This window comes from Nyctibius grandis, chromosome 16 (genome assembly GCF_013368605.1).
Source record: "Nyctibius grandis isolate bNycGra1 chromosome 16, bNycGra1.pri, whole genome shotgun sequence".
NCBI classification, from domain to species: domain Eukaryota; kingdom Metazoa; phylum Chordata; class Aves; order Nyctibiiformes; family Nyctibiidae; genus Nyctibius; species Nyctibius grandis.
The window spans coordinates 1,104,658-1,123,716 of record NC_090673.1 but is presented as its reverse complement, the minus strand read 5'-3'; the positions used below and the strand labels follow the sequence as shown (position 1 = coordinate 1,123,716).

Genomic DNA, 19,059 nt, shown 5'->3' with positions numbered 1-19,059 from the left:
CGAATGACTGCCCAGTGAGCCAGGTTCTGCTCCGGTGTATCGGCCTCTTCCTTACTTGTCAGCTCAGTACGGCTGTTCTACTCCCCACAACAAATGGGCTATTCGGACACGGGCACTGCTGCCAATCACCCTCTAAAATCTGCTTTATACAACAGAAAGCAGAACATTCTTGCCCATTCATCATCATAAAGGAATCAGGTTTGTTGTTGTTGGTACAGCATTAGTCTTGGGAGTCTATTTTGGATAAACACAGAATACCTAATGGATTCTTTTTGTCGGGTATTTGGCAATAAGATGACCACTTTTATGTACACTAATTAAAACAAACTCTTATTCATCAACAGATCACAATAATTCAGTAACTGCAGAATAAAATTACTCCTAAGCAATTTTAACAATTCCTTGAGTGTATAAAAGAGCAAGCCAGAAGATAACCCGTAATAAAAAGATCATATCAAGCTATTTGGAAATTAAACTTAAAAGCTGAGAAATACTTTCTAACTTACAAACAGATATACTAAACTCTTCCCATTTACACTTGAGGTATAGGCTGTATGCAGAAGGGTTTCCTGAGAGATACGCGCTTGTCTCACTTCACAGTCAGAAAGTAAATGAGATTTACGGAACCACCTTTGGATGGTGAAGCTCCATCACGCTGACCTGCTGCTGGGCCCAGCAGCTCTTACCCGTAACATCCTATTTAAACAATGAACAACGAGCAGCCAGTGGACTTTTGGAAAAGGGAAACTGTCAAGCTGGAAGATGCCCAAGCGGGACTGCAAAGGTGGCGATGCCACCGCGGGTCTCCGAGCAGAGGTGTGACCGCAGCGGTCGGCACCCAGGACACGGCACAGCTGCGGGTCCCAGTGCCTCTTGGGCTGCGACCGAGGGGGCACCCGCTGGGTGAAGGGGAGGGAAAAGGTGACTTCAGTGAAGGAGACTTTTCTCCTGCTCACCATCACATTCATCTCACAGCAGCTTCAGTACCTCTGAGCAGCATCACTTCATGCCACACAGCTGCCATCAGGACAAGACAAAAGGTAGCAACTGGTCCCGCCTGCCCTGAAGGAACAGAAGTTGTTGCCCAAAATATTTCTAAACCAGCATTCAAACATTTGTTGATGAACCTTCTTGCTACATAAACATCAGATTCCTATCACGCACAGGGAAAGAAATCCAGCCAGGGCCACACGGCTGCCTGGGAGAGTGACTGAGTCTATGAACGTTAATTCTTAATGAAGGCGATGAGAAGAAGAGCATCTCACCCAACCTCCCCACCAGCACCATGAGCAGGAAGCTGAGGTTACTCATGAGAACACCCAAGTTTAGATAAACACCAGCACTTAGCAATTACTCAAACAGCCAACCAGTTGTCATGACCCCAGCTCTCTGGGCAGTGCTGTGGTGTGGAGGTTGTGAGATGGAAAACACAAGCCTTGCAACATCCAGGACAGAACAGTTCACCAAGTACTGCACTAATACCATTTTTTCCTGGTAAGAAGGGATTCCGCAAGCCGCAGAACAGCCCTGGCAGGATACGACTATGGATCACACATTCCCTGAGTCCAGCAGAGAAAGCCAGGCCAGGCCACTGCAGTCCCCTATCCCCGCTACACAGGTCACGTTTAACCACAGGGTACGTTCGCTGTTCCCAGAAACGGGTTGCTCAGGATTGCTCCGATGCAGAAGCTCCTCAGCGGTCAGACACCACCTTGGAGGAATACACTAAAAGGGGCAATCCTGCCTCTTCTCTAAGTGGGTTTTTCCTGCTTTTGTGAACCTAAAATGGATGTTAAGGAAGTGATGAGAAATTACTTGCGGTTCTCTAGCAGCAGGAGTACCTTTGTGTAACGCCAGGAGCCTGCTACGCACCGCAGCAACCCGGTGTCAGTCAAACGGGAAGGTGTGCGGCGACAGCGAGAGGCCAGCGGGTCAGGCTGGGGCCGGGGGCAGAGCCCACCCCTGCAGCTCCCGGGAGGGGACGGGGGCAGCGAGCCCCTCGCACCCCGGGAGCACTGCAGTCCCGCTGGGACAGGATTCAGGGAAACCACAGGAGCTACTGCCTGCATCTGGGAACTGCCAGGGAAAAGAAACCACCCGGCTAGACAGACAGCTCCTCCTGCTCCACTCCCTGCCTCTTTAAAATTATTATTATATTTAAAGGAAAAAAAGCTTGGCACTTCTCTAACACCCACTTCTCCCCAATCGTCCACTTGGGATACTAACAGCTCCGTCGATGCGTGAGGCCGTTTGCTCTCTACGACAAACGCTTTTGGATACAAATCATGGAAAGAGCAGTGCGCGAACAGCATCTTCTCCTTGAGGTAGTCTTAGTCATCTCGGTCCCCAGCCCCCCTAAGACAAAAGAACTAACCCTAAAAACACTGTAACATTAAACATCTTCACATTCTGTAAACCGCTGGAGAATGCATCTGCTGCATTCATACAGAACCATGTGCATTGTGTTGGAGATCATACATTCAACTCTGTCGTGAAATAAATATATAGGAAAAAGAGTAAAAAAACAAAAACAAACAAAAAAAAAGACTCTTGCTACAACGGCAGGGCCGCCCACCGCCCCGTCTCTGCCTGGATCGCGTTTGCCCCTCTCGGGGTGAGCCAGCTCCCTGCCTGAGGCACAGCGTAAGGCACCGGCCGGGGCGAGCTGGGCTCACTCTTTGCTCACGCTCGTCTTGCAGGAATGTAGAACGGCCTTAAAAAGGAGAGGCAGCTGCTCCAGGGGGACATTCACCATTTTTCCTGGTAAAAAAAAAAACAAAACACAACAGAATTAGCAGCCACTCCTGAATCAGATTTCAGAGACACCTAAGCCAGCAACGCTGGAGATGGTTTTACCTTGAACCCCTCAGAGAAACAGTTAATCATCCCACTGCTACATTAGACATTTGATATTTATTTGGACACAACAGGATTTATTATTTACTGAATTGAAAGCAAAATAAATGGGCAAAGTCAGATCAAAATGATTTCTCCACAATGGAGCAGTATTTATAGAAACTGGGAAAGACTAAACCCCGTCTCTCCTCAAACTCCCTTGTTGATCTCGATGAGTAAATTACAAGAGCTACTCTGTGATTATTACCTAGTTCATTACAACAGAGTAGGATGGAGCATACGGAGCCTTGACACAGTGGGGCACATATCTCCCTTTGCCATTACATTCAGGAACAAGCAATGTTTCAGTAACACCAGACCTTGTAGATCTCATTAGTGACATAACTGCATCTGAAAATTCACCTGCGGAGTTCAGAGGTCCAGACGAGCTGAAACCTGGGGGTTACACTGCAGTCTGCCCACCGCTCTGCTCATCATCTGCTCCCTAACGAAGCAGCATCTCAGGGATCTCTCTATTTCTTAGAACTACTCAAACCAGGATTACACCCTTTTGATACAAAATGCCTCCGAGTTGGGATTGAAAGCAAGAAAATAAAAGGAGAACCTGACCACAGTACTGAAAGGGCAGCAGGTCAGAGCAAGGCACATCTTCTTGGAGCAGGACGTAGCACTGCGTCCACCAGCATCACAGGGACAACCTGCAGAGAGCCAGCCTGGCTGGGGGAGCTAGAGGTGACGGGAGACCGGCTACAGGCGGGTGAGAAGCTTCAACAGAAAAGGGTCCCACACAAACACCCTCCAACCAAAGCTGACAAGAATTTCACTGTTATAAATTAGTTTTCTTTTAAAAGCAAGTTTCATAACTTGCACATGATCTCAGTGGGAGAAGAGCTCAAAAAGTTACCTGCAATATATCGTATCTCTGGCAAACACATCATTAAATCCGGGAAGCGGTTTGGCTGGTGTGGGTATTTGTACTCTGTGAAGTCCTGGCAAACATACCAGTACCGCTTGTTCAGCTGCTCCAGCTGGGACGCGTTAGTCAGACCCCTGATGTCTGAAAGCGAACAGGATTAGAGAAATGAAAATGTGATGAGAACATCCTAGAAGAGCAGCAGACTCGCACTTACTGCCACTTCTTCAGGAAAGACAGACTGATTGCTAAAAACCTACGCTGGTTCTCTGCTTGAGACTGGCTTCGAGTGCCCAGTGGGACACATACTGGCAGCCCCGTCTCCCCTCCCGGCGTGCCTGCGTCGCGGGTGCGCCTTTACACGCCTGGCTGGGCACAGGATTTCCTTCCACGAAGGACCAGCACGAGCACAGCTAACGCCTGCAGAGCTCAGTGGATGCTCCTGGAGATCCCAGCTCCAGCAGCCTTAAATCCCCGCCTGCCTGGTGCGGAGCAGCTGGGTGTCAAGGTTTAGTCCTCACAGCGGGTTCAGCGTCACACTTCCTCAGACAGAAACACGTTGATTTTAGCTATATCATCTGGGCTGAGGAAGGCGCTCAACTCTATAATTCAAGGTATCATCGTATTTCTCCCCATCTGCTTATGAATTATGTCTCATGAACTTTATAAACTTGTCAACTTCTTATTTTTAAATTTAGCTTTGCCAATGTCAGGCAACGTACGCAAAGGAAAAACGGACGTTTCCAAGCTATCAAACTGGCAGGAAGGCCCACAGCCACCGTTCAGTGTGATCAACGGCACCGGCACGCTGCTGGGGGTCCTGGGAGGAGCAAGGAAGCTGCGGACCCTCGGGGCAGGCTCAGTGTTGTGAGACCGTCTGACGGAAGAGGCATTTATCTACTGCCCAAAAGCTGACTGTTAAAAATAATTCTCAGGTATTTCACATAAAAAAATTGCAAACTTCAACTAAAAATAAAAGAAGACAGGAAGTTAATGAAAATACATTTTGGAAAACAATGGAGACAGCTCGAGAAGTGCATTATCCAGTGTCAGGAAACTGCCCAGGGAAGCAAAGCGGAACCTCGGCCCGGCACAGAGTGAAGCGTCAGCACTATCTCCTGCTGGAAACGGTGGGGGAGGAGGGAGCCCGCGGCGCTTCTTTACAGACTGCAACTACCTTGCACAGCACAGAAGACTCTGGGGACATTTATTTCCAAAATTACAGCTGAATGCCATGTATTAAGCAGTTGCCTCTCAAGAGCTGTCTTCATTTACGACGAGAAGCAGCGTCCTGCGAGGCCCCAACAAATGGGAAAGGGGATCCACAGGCAGCGGGTTGGGACAACGTACGGGAGCGGAGACAGGGACAAGCACTAGTGAGGAACAAACCTGATCTATTCCAAACTATTTCAGCCCACTCTGCGTGGATTTTGAAATGTCTAGGGTCTCGCGGCAGACTGGACTGCCAGCTTTAATGGGCTGGTTAATCAACCAGAGGACACAGTCCCTTCTTAGGCAGAATTCACTGCCTGCACATAAACACTTCATTCGTGACTACTCTTCACTTTAAAGAGCTAGCATTAGGTATAGTATCTAAATAGTAGCAAACCAGCTAGGTGACCACAGTATATATCCTGAAGGTAAATATTTTAAAGAGTCAGAAAAGCTCTAAAAAAAGGGGAGAATTGGTTTTACAAATTAACCCTTTAAAGCAGAAAAACGAACAAATACATTTTCTAGTTGTGAGTCTTCGAAAGTTGTTATGCAAATAGTCAATGTTTACTTCAGAAAAAGTAATGCAAATTAACTGCATTTTAGTTTTAAAGTATCAGTTCATTGCCTAAACAGTTACCCAAAGCAATAATACTTTTAGAAGACACATCTTTGCCCGATGAAAAGTTCATTAGCAACTGGTAAGTCATCACTCACCCAAACCTTACCCAGAAAGGTTTCACTAGCGCCTCTGCTCTATTCTTGTTCTGGGGTTGGTACCCTCGGTACCCAGGTGAAATGACACACTCACTGTCCTTGGTGTCTATGTTTACAGACAATAAAAACTGGCTAAGCAAATTGATTCATTCACTTCCAGGATTTCTTCACACGGGTACCCAAGCTCTGCACAGTGCATGGTCTGCACGATGGCAAACACGTACAGAGGGGTTTCTGAGCTCGAGCTCCTTCATGGGTCCCTTCCTCCCATTTCTCATCAGGGAAGCAAAGACTGCTCAGACTGTTTCAGACAATTCCTCCAGTGGGACTGACACCTTCTCTTCATCGACTCACCTTGATTTAGGAAGTTAATGGCTTTCATACACGCGTACTCCTCGTTGCTGACCTTCAACTGGTTAAATTTGCGAAAGAGGTAGATCAACCGCTCCATCACCTCCATCCCCTCTTCACTGAATCTGGAGGATAGAGATCACACATCAACGTTTACGGGACACAGTCCAGGCAATAACGGCAAGAAGGTTATGGTCTGAGGTTGTGCAGTCTGAAGAACGCGTGCTGTGTCCTTCTAAACCTTCCCCCTCAAACAGGACATGCAGGATTCACTGCGCTTAATAAAAGCCTACCAAGATCCAACCAGAACAGCACTGCTGCTAGTGTGGACTGTCAGGGATCCACTGCTGGGGTCTGGATCCACCGCCCACACCTGCCCTGCAGCATCTCACCACGCACAGCCCATTCATTTCTGAATCTGTGCTGTTTGCCAAAAACAAGCTGCGCGTCGCTCCCGAGCGTCCACGCTTGCCAAGGGAAGCCAGGGACAGACAGGTGAGAGAGGGCACGCCAACGCACAGGGAATGTAAATCTCCCCCAAATCTCCTGGGAAATTGCCTGATGGAGATTTTGCAGGTGCAGAATGAGGTCCTCCTGCAGAAGGGGCTGCCGTGGCATAAGCAAGAGGCAGAAGCCGAGCCCGCAGGCACGCTCTGGAGACCATCCCACGCGTGCCAACAGCCAGAACTGCCTCTTGGGAACACATCTCACAGCAATACCCCTGGTTTCAAAGAACCCACATATTGCAAAAACACTCAGAAGTGGGACAGAAGTGTGTAGGGAAGCTTCAGCTGCGCTCCGGCATTGTACAGCACAAAGAATAAGAGCACAGCCAGAAAGCCATCTTTGAATAGAACAGAAATAGAACTCTTTTCACTGAATAATACCTTATTTTGGCATGTGTGTTTGTTTACTTCTAAGTTATTTGTAAAATGCATGGTGGAGTTTGACTTCAGAGAAGTGCAAACAAGCTGTCTGAACTGCAGGTCACTTCTTCAAGAAAGTAATATTGTAAGCGATGAAAGCCTTGTCGGCTAATCTAAAGTTGTACAAGTTTTCTTGCTCTCAAGTTGACATTAAAAATCTTGCAGGTGCAAGATTGCAAAGCTCAAGAAGTTAATGAGCACAAAGACCACTCAGTCGTCTGCTGGGTTTAATTGTTTTTAGAGCATGCACATTTTTACCAGCCACTCATCACTTCATAAATCCAGGAGAGCTCTTCTCTCATTCCTGCAGTTGAACTGTCTTACTTTTCCGTGCATACTTTCCTCCCCCTTTCAAACAAAGCTCTTCTGTTTTTCACAGCCCTATTTCTTCTCGAGGACTGACTCCTCCACACACTTTGCCTCGCAGTTTACACCAGGCAAGTTTCAGGCGGGGAGTTATCGGGATCAGCTGGAGAGGAGGGGGAAGGGAAGCACTATCAGGAGTGCTGGGGGAGGTCAGGAATCTATTCATTTCATATTCACCTCCAGAAAAGCAGCACAATAAAAGAAAACATTTGATCTAGCAGGCAAACATTTAGCCAGTTGTCAGAAGAGATTAAAACACAGGGGCTGGGGAGCTCGTCCTATGCCTTCACTCAGCACCTACCTAAGCATGAGCATTGCTCCCACCGTTTTTGCTAAATAAGAACACGAATTAACCCCAGAGCACCAGACTATCACAGCTCAGCAGGATTTCTTCAACAGGCTGTGAGATCTAATGAACTTCAGTTTGCAGCCACTACTGATCAACGCCAGAGGAAACGGGGGCTCTTCGAGGAAACCCACAAGTCAGACACCTCTCCGTAAGAGCCCCCCACCAAGCCGAAGGGACCAGCTTTTCCAGGAGTGCACTGGACAGGGAGAGCCATGCCCACAGCTGCCCCGCTGCCGCCTGCAGACGGTCACGCTATGGCTGAACGGCCGCAAAGACAAGCGGGAGGGAGCCACGCAGCTCGAGACTGCTCATCTGTGCAACTTCCCCCCAAATGGCTTTTTTTTGGTGCGCATTTTCCCATGTTACTAATGACAATTAATGATACTCGAGCAGCTAAATCAGAAGAAGAGACTGCAGAAACATGGCACTCCCAAGAACACCTATTTTCATCCATGTGCACAGATCTTCTCTGAAGGACTTTCAAGGCGACCAGCTCTGAATTGCCCATTTCTGAAGGGCAAGGATTCCTCCTTTGTCTTGTTCTCTTACCTCTCGCTTGTTTTTATCGCAAACCCAAAATGAAACAAACACTTCTCTTTTGAGGCTCTGACCAGGACAGCAGGAACAAAAGGACGGCTGAATGCAGGAACAAGTGGTGTTGTGGTTTTCTATGACCCTTACTGCTCCTCGCACGAGCAGCACCAGATGCACGATGAATGGCCGGGCAGAACGGCGCCGCGGAGGAACCTGCCCCAGGAAATGAGACACCTGGGTCCAGCTCTCGGCTCCTCCACTCGCCTCCGCCGTGGTCTCAGCCAGCCAGCCCCTCCGGGTGGCACAACAGATGCACAAAGGAACCTCGAGGAACCCTTAGACACTGCGATGGCTGAGCAGCACAGCAGAATTTTAAATCTCTGCTCACCAGACACCCAGATCTCCTGGTGACTCTTGCAAAATCGCCAAGCCTAGCAAGGGCAGAGCGCAAACAGGGCAGGTGCTAAAAGGGAAGGTGGGCAGCAGTTTCTGTAAATCCTACCTATTCTGCCATAATCTCGTGAGACTGTGAGTCTGCTACCAAAAGGAGGATCTGTCTGGCATCAAGACTACAAAACAAAACACCCAAATCAAAAAACAACACCCTGACCAACATGATAAATGAAAGTCAGGTTCCTCAGAGCATCAGATAGCACGTACTATGGAAAAAACAAGAGCAAAGTTGCAACATCTTTAAATTTATGTAATGAAAACAATGAAATAGCAATTAATAATGAACACTTTGATAATACAGACAACTAGCTTTGTGAACAACCTTTCCACGGGCCCAAAGGGTTTTTAAATAAGACCTTCCGTTCTGTATCTCAGGGTTACCCAAAGTGCTGGGTAGTTTTACTCTCCCCATAAAAAAGGTGGTTTGTAGGGCTGCGCTGGAGGACGACAGCACTGCCACGGGAACCTCAAACAGCACCACACAGCACCATGCACCTTCCCCTGCAGGAGGAAGTTCTTATTCAACACTGACTAGCCATGGTGTACTTTCTAAGTCTGAAACAACCATTCCCTAAAAATAGAAAAGGAAAATAGCAGCAGGTGAGGTGACCTGTCCAGGAGAGGTGGTTAGTCGGTCACAGGGCCAGAAATATGCGCCTGACCACTGTCCTCCCGACAGCTGCTCCAGCCCTACATCTCACTCCCTTACCCGCAGGCTCAGCCCCATGTCTCACCTGTGCAGCTCGTCGTCAGAGGGAGAGTACTTGGAGGTGACATCTGCAAGGTCACCAAAGATCTGCTTGCTGTAAACAGTCAGCGAGGAGAGCAGGATCAGCTCCTGCCACGTGGAGCTGAGCAGGCAGGTATAGTCCTTGATGGAGAGTTCGCAGAAGAAGGGCAGCTTCTTGATCCAAGCAATCTGCCTGAAAAGCAATTCATCCGCCAGACGACACAACAACGCAAACAGCTCTGCCTGAGTCACTTTATACCTGCAGGCACAGTTAACATGAAGGCATAAAAACCGTTAAAAACATCGAATGGCATCATGTGATGAGGCACCTGAAAAGCAAGGCAAACGCCACAGGAATTTGTGTTCAAGCACCCAACGTGCGGGTGCCCAGAGCGTCACCTGGCCACGTAGCCTGAAACCCCACACAAGGTCCGTGCACGCCAGCTCCAGCCCCGGGCCAGGGCACAGGCCACCCACGGGACACGGGCTGGTTTGCTGCTTGCGCTGCGGCTGCATCCTCTCCCCACGGACGTGCCCCCCACGCCGATCGGGCTGTACACGCATGCACCCAGCCATCCCCTCACCACCAGCAGCCCCTGCAGCACAAGCCGAGGCCACGTGTGCAGGCAGGGACAGCTGCACCCACCCGGCAGCCAGGGACCCGCAGCCCTGGGCAGCCTCCTGCACCGCGGCACGCGCACTCACCCGTCCTCAATGAGCATCGGCGTGCCGAGCGGCTCCAGGTCCTCTGCTGACACCAACTGATTGATAAGACTGTGCGACTGGGGGTCCAGGCTGCGTGTCTGGGGGGGCATCAGAGCCGAGTGAGCAGAATAGCTAAAAAGGTGCGGGAGGTACTGATAGTGCGTGGACACCGGCGTCCCGATATACTGATCCCTGAGTGCAGCGAATCCATTCAGCTCCACGGACCTACTGGAAAAGGAAAAGCTTTTTAATATACCCCCAAAATTCCACCTGATTCATTAAAATATTGCATCCAGCTCCAAGAGAAACATTAATAAAAACAGGGAAAGTAAACAGAATGGAAAATGCCTTCGTATTTAAATCCTACACTGGAAATAACTGAGAGCGTGCAGACCAGACGCCTTACAGCTGCCTCACGGTGAGCCTGGCTCAGCGCTAGTTCCACTCCGTGGAGATGTGGGAACTGCTGCTGAGCAGCCATTTGGAGACTAAAACAGAAACCCAACTGCCTGAGCGTTTCCAGCCCGGCTTCCGTAAGGGGCCAGAATCTAGGACTGTGAATTAAGAATTTACACAGCCAATGAACACAAATACCTCCGAGCTAAAGATGCCACTGAAAGCAGCTGGAATGCAAGTCTGAGACTCTCACCGTGTTTACAGTCAAAGGCTGCATCGGGAGGCCAGCCCTAACAGTAACTGGCATCAATATAACGCCACCCATTAGTAACCTAAAGGGAGTCATTGATTTTCAAAATCTGAGCACAGTGCAGAAAGAGAGGTTATGTAGAATGAACAGTGAAAAGTAATCAAGATTCCATGATCTGCAGAAAAAACTATCAATACAAATTAAAAGATCTATTTTAAATATAATTTTAACTCAACATTGCCTTCTTCTTCCTTTGCTCACGAGTGTTTCACCTCCCAGTTCAATTCTCTCCAAACCAGCGTCTCTCTTGCTTAAAACTCAATTAGAGGTGTAAGAATCTGCAGTACGCTCAGTTTACACAAAGGTGCACTCACGGGATATTTTTCCTACATTGACCCAAAGTATCACTCAGGGAACAACAGGCAAGATCACTGTAATACGAAATCCTTCCGGGGTCATTCCCACCTTGAAGATGGAGTAGAAACGGGTGAAGGCTGGTTGCTCTCAGAAACTCCATTTCCAGGGGAACTATGGTCACTGTCTCCGTTGTTGCTCCATGACATGTTCGCCTCTCCCTCAAATTCTTGCCCAGACATAATTCTCTCAATCTCTTCCTCCGATATCTGTCAAATACAGGACCATTACGGTTACTTCAGCTGAGATGGAAACAAGGCAGAGCCTCTGTACACGAACACCTTGACCATACGTCTGCATCCAACAGGGCTGAAACCACCCTGCACCAGGAGACACGCTTCACCACTCCTGCAGACCTCATCTTTCCTTTACATCTAACAACGTACATGAAAAACTCTATTTACAGCTAATTGTGGTGACCTCCAGCGCCTGCAGTACAATTCAAGTGATGGTAACACAGCAGACAGGAACGGACACGTGAAAAGAAGATGTCAAAGACACACAGCAGCGAGCTGTAAATCAGCCACTGTCACACGGGGAAAAACCTGGGAGTAATTGAGTTCATCAGGAACATCACTCTGTACTCGGCAGAGGTAAAGGCAAAAGCTGGGGCAGGCTTTGGTTTGATAAAACAATTGAGAGAGGCAAGGTGACACATAAAATTAGACAGGAAAATGTTTACAGGGAATCACTGTTCAGCATTTTTCCCCAGGTAAGAACCAGGTGGCACCTAAAGAAGTGATCAAGCATCTAATACTTAAAACAAGGATTAGAGATTAATATATATGAAGCAAAACTGGACTAAAAAAAAATTTTAAAATGGAGTTCACTGAAGTATAAAGTTTCAAGAAAGTACTGGATATGCTCCTGGAGAAACGCTGCATCAGTAGTGGGGAAAATGCAACACACAAGTTTCTGGGCTTTTTTAAATTTTTAATTCTGTGCACGTCCCTTAGCGAGGCTGTCACAAAATACGGGAAGATGATTCTGTGATGCTATGATCTCACTGAGCAAGCACAGCATCTGCTTGCTCGGCTTTTCAGGGCTTGGTTCCGGACTGGGGCGAGCAGTCTTTTCACAGGCACACAGAGTCACAGAAAATGCTTTCAGTGTTATTTCTATTTTATTAAAATAAATAGTAAACTTTTAAAGGACCGCTTTTCTGGAAGCGAGTTGGAAATGGCCATCATTTCTCACGCGTGCAGTACGAGCCGCTGTGCTGAATTACCTCGCGCTTTACAAGACGTCTCCGGACAAGCTGTGCCATCAATCAGCGAGACATTTACTGGGTGCCCCGCTTGCAACAACCGAAGGAATTGCAGCAGGCGGCCCGTGAGATTTACTGGGAGCAGCAGAGGGACGGCTGTCCTTGTGCGGCTCACAGAGGACAGAGAGCCCGTGTATTCACACAGGCACCCTGGGGCTACATTGTGACCCCTCGGGGACAAGCAAGCACCGAGGTTTATTTACAAACCTCCTGTTCATGACACTTGTGGAGAGCCAAAGCCCTGCTACACCAGCAGGAAGCATGGGCAGGGCCGAGAAAGGCTCAGTCAAACCAGCCCCGACCCATCCCACGCCGAGCTCTGCCACGGTCCAAGCCCACCACCCGCGTGCCAAGGGCGAGGGAGCAAAAGCTGAAGGGACCCATGGAGAAATGGTCGGATGTGCTCACCTGGACAGGTCCAATGCTTTTGTTTCTGCCTCCTGGCATGCCATCCTCTCTGATTGCTGAAAGAAAACAAGCAAACCTTGATGAGGAACGCGACTGTTCGGTATTCCAGAAACACATAAGAAGATATCTGCTATTTTGAATAAAAATCTTTATATCTTAAAAGATTCATTTTGGTCATCAAAGAAGTTTACACAGAAACCTCCAGTGCTTTCCAGGGCACTGGCGAGCTTGAGCAGTACACACCAGGATCCTCACCCCGAAGGGCACACACACATTGATGGGGCTGCTTGGGGAGTTTAGTATTCTTCATGTGATCGCTGAGTGACAGGTAATGAAGGAATAGCAAGTCCTTTATCACAATTAATTCCAGAATAATTTGAGAAGTGGCGCAGGGAAATCCACCCTACTTCACCTCTAGAAATAACCCAACGAATGCCCACGACTGCTAGAAAACGAAATGTGAGTGCTGGCATTTCTAACTCCACTGCCCCCAGCCCTCGAGCCACCGCGAGCCTGGAGAGCCGCCGACCCGCGCTGCCGACAGCACGGAGATAAAGCCCTGTGCTGGTAACCACTAACACCGCTGGCACTTCGGGGGGTCAGGTCCCCTGCAGCTGTCAGGGAAAACGGAGGGGAGATGTTTTACCCAGCGGTTGCGTGCAAAGCCGCTGTCTAATATCCGAGTTACTAGACCGAGCTATGCAGTTTCGTTTCAGAAGGGCAGCCTAGCTGCTCAACACAGCAGCTACATTTTTAAGGCTCTTTAAACAATTTCCAGGGAGCTTCAGTGAAGTGCGAGTAAAGAGACTATCCTGAAACTGCTTCTCCGCCTTCCTCTTTGCCCTGCTTTTCTCCTTACTGGCAGAGCAGCTCTGCAGAAGACAACAGCATTCGAGGACCTCCTCTGCTCCTCGTGCACCTCCTCTCCCGGGCCGGGTCCCCCTGTTTATCAGGTCCCAATCTCTTTCCCACTGCGACCTGGCCAGACTTGGCAGGAGGTTCTCCCCAGCTGCGCGGTGACCTTGCTGCTGCCGGCCGGCCTCAGCCTGCTTGGCACCCGGGGCTGCGGGAGGCCCTCCCAAAGCAGAAAATGGCACAAAACTTAAGGAAAAATTTCCATAGCAGAAAAGCCACACTGCTGCATGATTTTAGATACCCCCAACTCAAATCACCCCCGTCTGCCGCAGTGCTGCACTTGCAGCTCGCGGGTTACACACGCGGGTACGCTCAGGGCGATGGTAGCGAGGCAAAGCTACGCACACGCTGGGACATAAACTGCATTTTCCTGAATCGTAACCACGGAGTCAAGAGACGCAAATCACTACACAAAGCTGTCCTGATGATTTCCAGCTCCGCCAGCCCAGCACAGCAATCCCTGCAGCGCCTTACAACATGTTACAAGATCAGCAACACGGCTTTAATCCTTCTAATGCAAACTATCACCTCCACAGAACAGCAAGTATTTTTATTTGAAATGCCAGACAGCATCCGTTGAAGCACACTGGAGAAGCCACAAACACAGGACATAAACCAGTTATGGTTATCTTCTACATCACACTGATCTTTTAAGCTATAGCAAGACAACAAGCTCATTTTAACAAACAAGGCTATTTATTTTCTATGAAAGCTCTTTCAAAAAACCATTTGTTTCTCATTAAAAAAATGTGGCTGATGTAAAACTAAGCCATCATGGTTAGCTCTCTCTTACTGCTTTTAGTTTAGTATCAGCAAAGACAAAGACGTTCTGCTGCAAAGCTCAGCCCTCGTGGGCCAGCACCACTCCCTGCCGCCTGCAGCTCGGACTTTGAACCCCCCCAGCTCCCAGACCACAGTACATTCCAGATCTTCTCTAAAATGGGACTTTTGGACGTCTTGCTGGTTGCATCACCTAGCCAAGGTCTGCAGCAAAATGCAGTAACGTTTTTGCTGGTGGTCCATCAAAAAAGACTTCACAAGATCCGGGTGGTTCTCACACCCACACTCTCTCCAAAGGAGCTGTCTCGTACAGGGCTGCACAACAGCCAAAGTCTCCTCAAAGATCTTCCCCCCGATGCTGAGCCCCGTGTCTCCCCTAAACTCAAAAATAACTACGTTTAGCCCCAGTTCTGAAGCAGCTTTGCAACTCAATCACTCAATAGTTTGGGCACCGTGGCATGAAAATACTGAAGAAAATGCTCCTTAACCTAGTACCTGTTGGGGGAAAAAAGACAAATACAGAAAAAAGGTCGAGGCTGGAAGAACCGGGCCCCGTCCCCGTGTAAGCAGCGGGTTTGTAGGGCAGGCGGGCGGGTGCCCCTCGGAGGGGTAACACGGACCCGCCGGGGGGATGCGAGGGGCAGGGGCCTCCCGAGCCCCTTCCCCACACACGGTCCGGTGCGCTCTGGGGTCGGTCCGACACCCCCCGACACCCGCTGCGGGCACCGGGAACGGCGGCACCGCCGGGCGGGCGGCGGGGCCGGCAGGGGGCGCTGCGCCCCCGCGGGTGAGCCGCGCCCGCCGCCACCGGGGCGCGTGCTGCCGGCACCAGGCAGGGCCCGAGGGCAGGGCCCGAGCGGGGCTCCGGGGGAGGCAGGCGGGGGCAGGCAGGGCTTCGGGAAGGCAAACACCTTCCCCCGCCTGATGCAGGCCCGAGGCCGGCGCGGAGACACCCGCGCTGCAGCCACGGAGGAGAACGCAGGAACCCGCCAGCGCTGCTGCTCCCGGACCCGCTGCCCGGGTTAAAGGGTGACCGGGGCCAGTGTCCTCTCCATCGAACAAACCCCCCCAAGGTAATTCGTAATCACAGCAGGCAGGAGGTAAGCTTTCCATCTCGGCCCCAAGACGCATTTGCTAAGGAAGATCCTGGTGGATTTGCAGTAAATTTATGGAAGTTTTAGTGCTTTTGGCAGCGGCTTTCACAGGAACGATGACACTAAAGGCATCAATAGCTACATTTGAAAAACACGAGGTGACACTTTGGTGGCCCAAAGGGGTCCCTCCCGCCGTCCCACCTGCACGTCCCCAAGGGAGCGTGAGCAGCCCCTGTGCTACTGCAGCACCTGCTTCTGCCCAGGCTCCCGTCTGCTGCCAAACCGAGAAATCTCTGCTCGTAACGGGTAACAACATTTCCAGAGATTAAAAAGTCAAAAGATTGGAGTGAAAACTAGAGACATGACACTGAAATCAATCCCAATCTATTTTTTATTATTAGTTTCTGAGCTACTTAAGATTTTCCATCCTGAAGATTATACAGGGCAAGTCTGACTCTCATCTCTGGGAATTTAAAAGCCTATTTCAGTGCACTCATTCTTGCCACGTTAGTATATCGAAGCACAGCACAGGAACAGCGATCGCCTCGCTCCAGATGCAAGGACAGATCCGTCAGGAGGGACAATAACAAATTGTTACTTTCCCTGAAAAAAGTGACCACAATGATCAGTTCTCCAAATACGTATATGTGCTTTCAATTCACACAGATTTTTCCTCCAATACAGTAACAAAGTAGTTCAGGAAGAATTTTCCATCCATGCCTAATTGTGCTGAAGTTTCACTTTTTCTCGTCAAGAACCTGAGAGGCAGAACTGCAGTACAGAGTGGCAGCTGAGGAAGGGCAGCTCGCACTGCTAACACTGGCCCATGTCTGTGCCTCCACCACTAAAAAGCCCCGTGTTCTTTACCTTTTCGGTTCATCCCCATCTGGAGGCATTTGAGCAGCCGGCAGTACTGGCACCTGTTGCGCTGTTTGCGTGACATGACGCAGTTCTTGTCCCGACTGCATCTGTAAACCCGCTTGTTGCAGATGCTCCTCTTGAAGAACCCCTTGCAGCCCTCGCAGGAGATGATGCCATAGTGCAGCCCCGTCGCTCTGTCCCCGCAGATCAGGCAGGTTCGCTGATCCACCCGCTCATCTGGAAGAGAAGAGGAAAGGCTTTGTGGTCAGCAAAAGGGCTTCGCTGAGCGATCAGAAACTCGACCGAGGGGACTGGGAAAGGTTTGGCACCCCTGGTCTGCCCAGACAAACCCCCTCAAAGCAGAGCACGGCAAGAAGAATGAAGAAAAGGAAACCCCAAGTTTGTTTACAAACCAGCCTCTCGGAAATGCCTTTAGTCACACAATTCATCAGAAATTAAAGTAGTTTGGGAAACAAAGCGCCGTTCAGATCGCGAGGAGCGCACGGTAAAGCCATAAGAGGCCACGTCGCTGCGGTGCCTGCCTCTGCCGTGAAACAGGGTGTCCTGTCTCTGTGGGCAGGAGGTCAAACCCCGTCGCCCGAGGGCCAAACGAGTCCCCAGGCACTTCCCTGGCACGACCTTATGTATTCCCTTCAGCGGTACTGAACGAAGACGAGGGATGGCAGCAAAGAGATGGATGATGTTTCCTCACCAGCACGGCGCAAGCGTGCTGCACTGCCCCGGCAGTTTATTCCCAACACGCAGGTTTTTCTCTGAACATGGCTCTCAGTGCCTGGCGGTGCCAGCCCCCGCTGCGGGCATGCAGCAGGAAAACCCTTGAGTTTCTGTAAGGGCAGGTTTCACCAGGAGGCAGCCGGCTGCCAGGCTCGTGCGGATCCTCGCTGGAGAGCGGCGGCGCACGGCTGCAAGGGGAGGCTCCGGCTTTCACCTTCCCACCGCCGGGACAGGACCCTTGGAGCGGGGTCAAGAGCGTGGCTCTCCCCAACAGCCTCCATCGAACGTCGTGCTGTTGTTAGCAGAGAGGAACAGGAACCCTAAGGGGAAAAAGGGTCTAAAGTGCCCCCCTCAACTGCACAGACCAGGGAGGGCAAATACAGAAATCGTGCTGGGCGGATACCAATGAACATGAAATGCTGTCACATCAATGATCACCAAGTACTGTCACACCAACGAACACCAAACGCTGTCACACCTTGTGTGTTCCTGGGGGCGAGCAGGGGGACCCGCTCACCTCCTCGATTCCTCCTCCAGCTCCAGCAGTGCCAGCAAAAGCCTCATGGCACAAGCCACCACCCAGAACCCAAGGGAATGACGTTACTCGTCATTACAGAAATGATGGTACGGTTAATTATGTGATTCTGCTGTTCCTTTTCCAAATCTTTGGAAGACCTTTGGATGGTGAAAAACGTGAATTGCAGGACTCCCAGCAACAGGAGCTGTCACATTAAATTCAGTATCAAGACTAACATTGCCTCTGAGACAGGGTGGGGACGATGCACAGCTCAGCGAGAAGCTGTGAGCGGGCAGCGATCTCTGTACACACAGATGTCAAACGGAAAGGATGTCAGTGATGGCCGAAGAGCCGCAGGTAGTGAACCCCGACGGATCCTCTGCGCAGGGAGGCCTAAACCTTGCTTCACGTTAACAGCCAGCCACACTTCAAATAACGCCAGCAAGTCCCACCAGCAGCTTTTCCAGTAGCAGATGTTTAGCACAGCCAAGCAGCTTAACCCCTCGCACGCCAGGCCAAGCTGCCTTCCCCCACCCCAGAGGTTTAACCCATTAATATCCCAATAGCTGCAAACAGCTGCACTTTGAAGGTGAGCACTATTCAAGTGTGTTCAGGGGTACACAGAAATCTGCAGTAGACTTCATGGGGCTGCCTTCCCAAATGTCAAACAATCATTACCCGGCTGACTAGATCACCCTGGCCAAGCAAGGTAGAGGCACCGAGGAACAGAACAGACATCACTTTGGTTTGGAGCAACGGGACTCAAGGAACCACACTTCTGTCTTTTACTGTCACGCATTTCCTAGGGATGCTGCTTAAACTAGATTATTTCTGGTATTTCTTGGCTTGAACGTGTGACTGTGCAATCTCAGATGGGCAGAAATACCCACAGCTAAAGCAGGACCCAGGAGGCGACACCGGTTCTCTGCAGCTCCCTGGGGATGGATGCTGCACGTGGTTCTCCACGCGAGCCTCAGGTACCAGAGTTTAACCTCAGTGTCTCAGTCCTTTCCCTCTGGAGTTTGTATGATACATATATTTAATCACATTTAGTTAAAGGCAAGCTGCTTAGGAGACCCAAGAAGCACACAGGCTTTCCAGGACCCTGCCCTGCGGACGCAGGCTGTGCTGTGTAGGAAGTTATTCCTCTACAGCCAGCTGCTCAAAACGCAGAGGAGAAACTTCTGTGCTGCAGGAGCTCACACGACAGCTACAGTTCAAATCAACGGGGAAATCAGGAATATGTGGCAGTGCCTGGTGTGCTGCCCACACCCCCCGGTTCCTGTTTTGTATCACTCCGTGAAATGATA

General features: G+C 50.1%; 1 protein-coding gene across 3 annotated transcripts in view; it reads right to left on the bottom strand.

The window, feature by feature from the left end:
• Positions 1 to 1,380: 1,380 nt before the first annotated feature.
• The window catches only part of NR6A1 (nuclear receptor subfamily 6 group A member 1), a 74,515-nt gene continuing 56,836 nt past the window's right edge, over positions 1,381 to 19,059 (bottom strand). For 2 of the 3 annotated variants that reach the window (XM_068413686.1, XM_068413688.1), the window contains 8 exons: positions 16,504 to 16,734; positions 12,848 to 12,903; positions 11,224 to 11,381; positions 10,113 to 10,340; positions 9,412 to 9,666; positions 6,053 to 6,174; positions 3,761 to 3,913; positions 1,381 to 2,760 (listed from right to left, as the gene is read on the bottom strand). In XM_068413686.1, coding sequence (XP_068269787.1) covers positions 2,672 to 2,760; positions 3,761 to 3,913; positions 6,053 to 6,174; positions 9,412 to 9,666; positions 10,113 to 10,340; positions 11,224 to 11,381; positions 12,848 to 12,903; positions 16,504 to 16,734 — 1,292 coding nt within the window. In that variant the 3' untranslated portion in view covers positions 1,381 to 2,671. The remainder of the gene's footprint in view (positions 2,761 to 3,760; positions 3,914 to 6,052; positions 6,175 to 9,411; positions 9,667 to 10,112; positions 10,341 to 11,223; positions 11,382 to 12,847; positions 12,904 to 16,503; positions 16,735 to 19,059) is intronic. The other variant, XM_068413687.1, reaches the window with a different exon arrangement.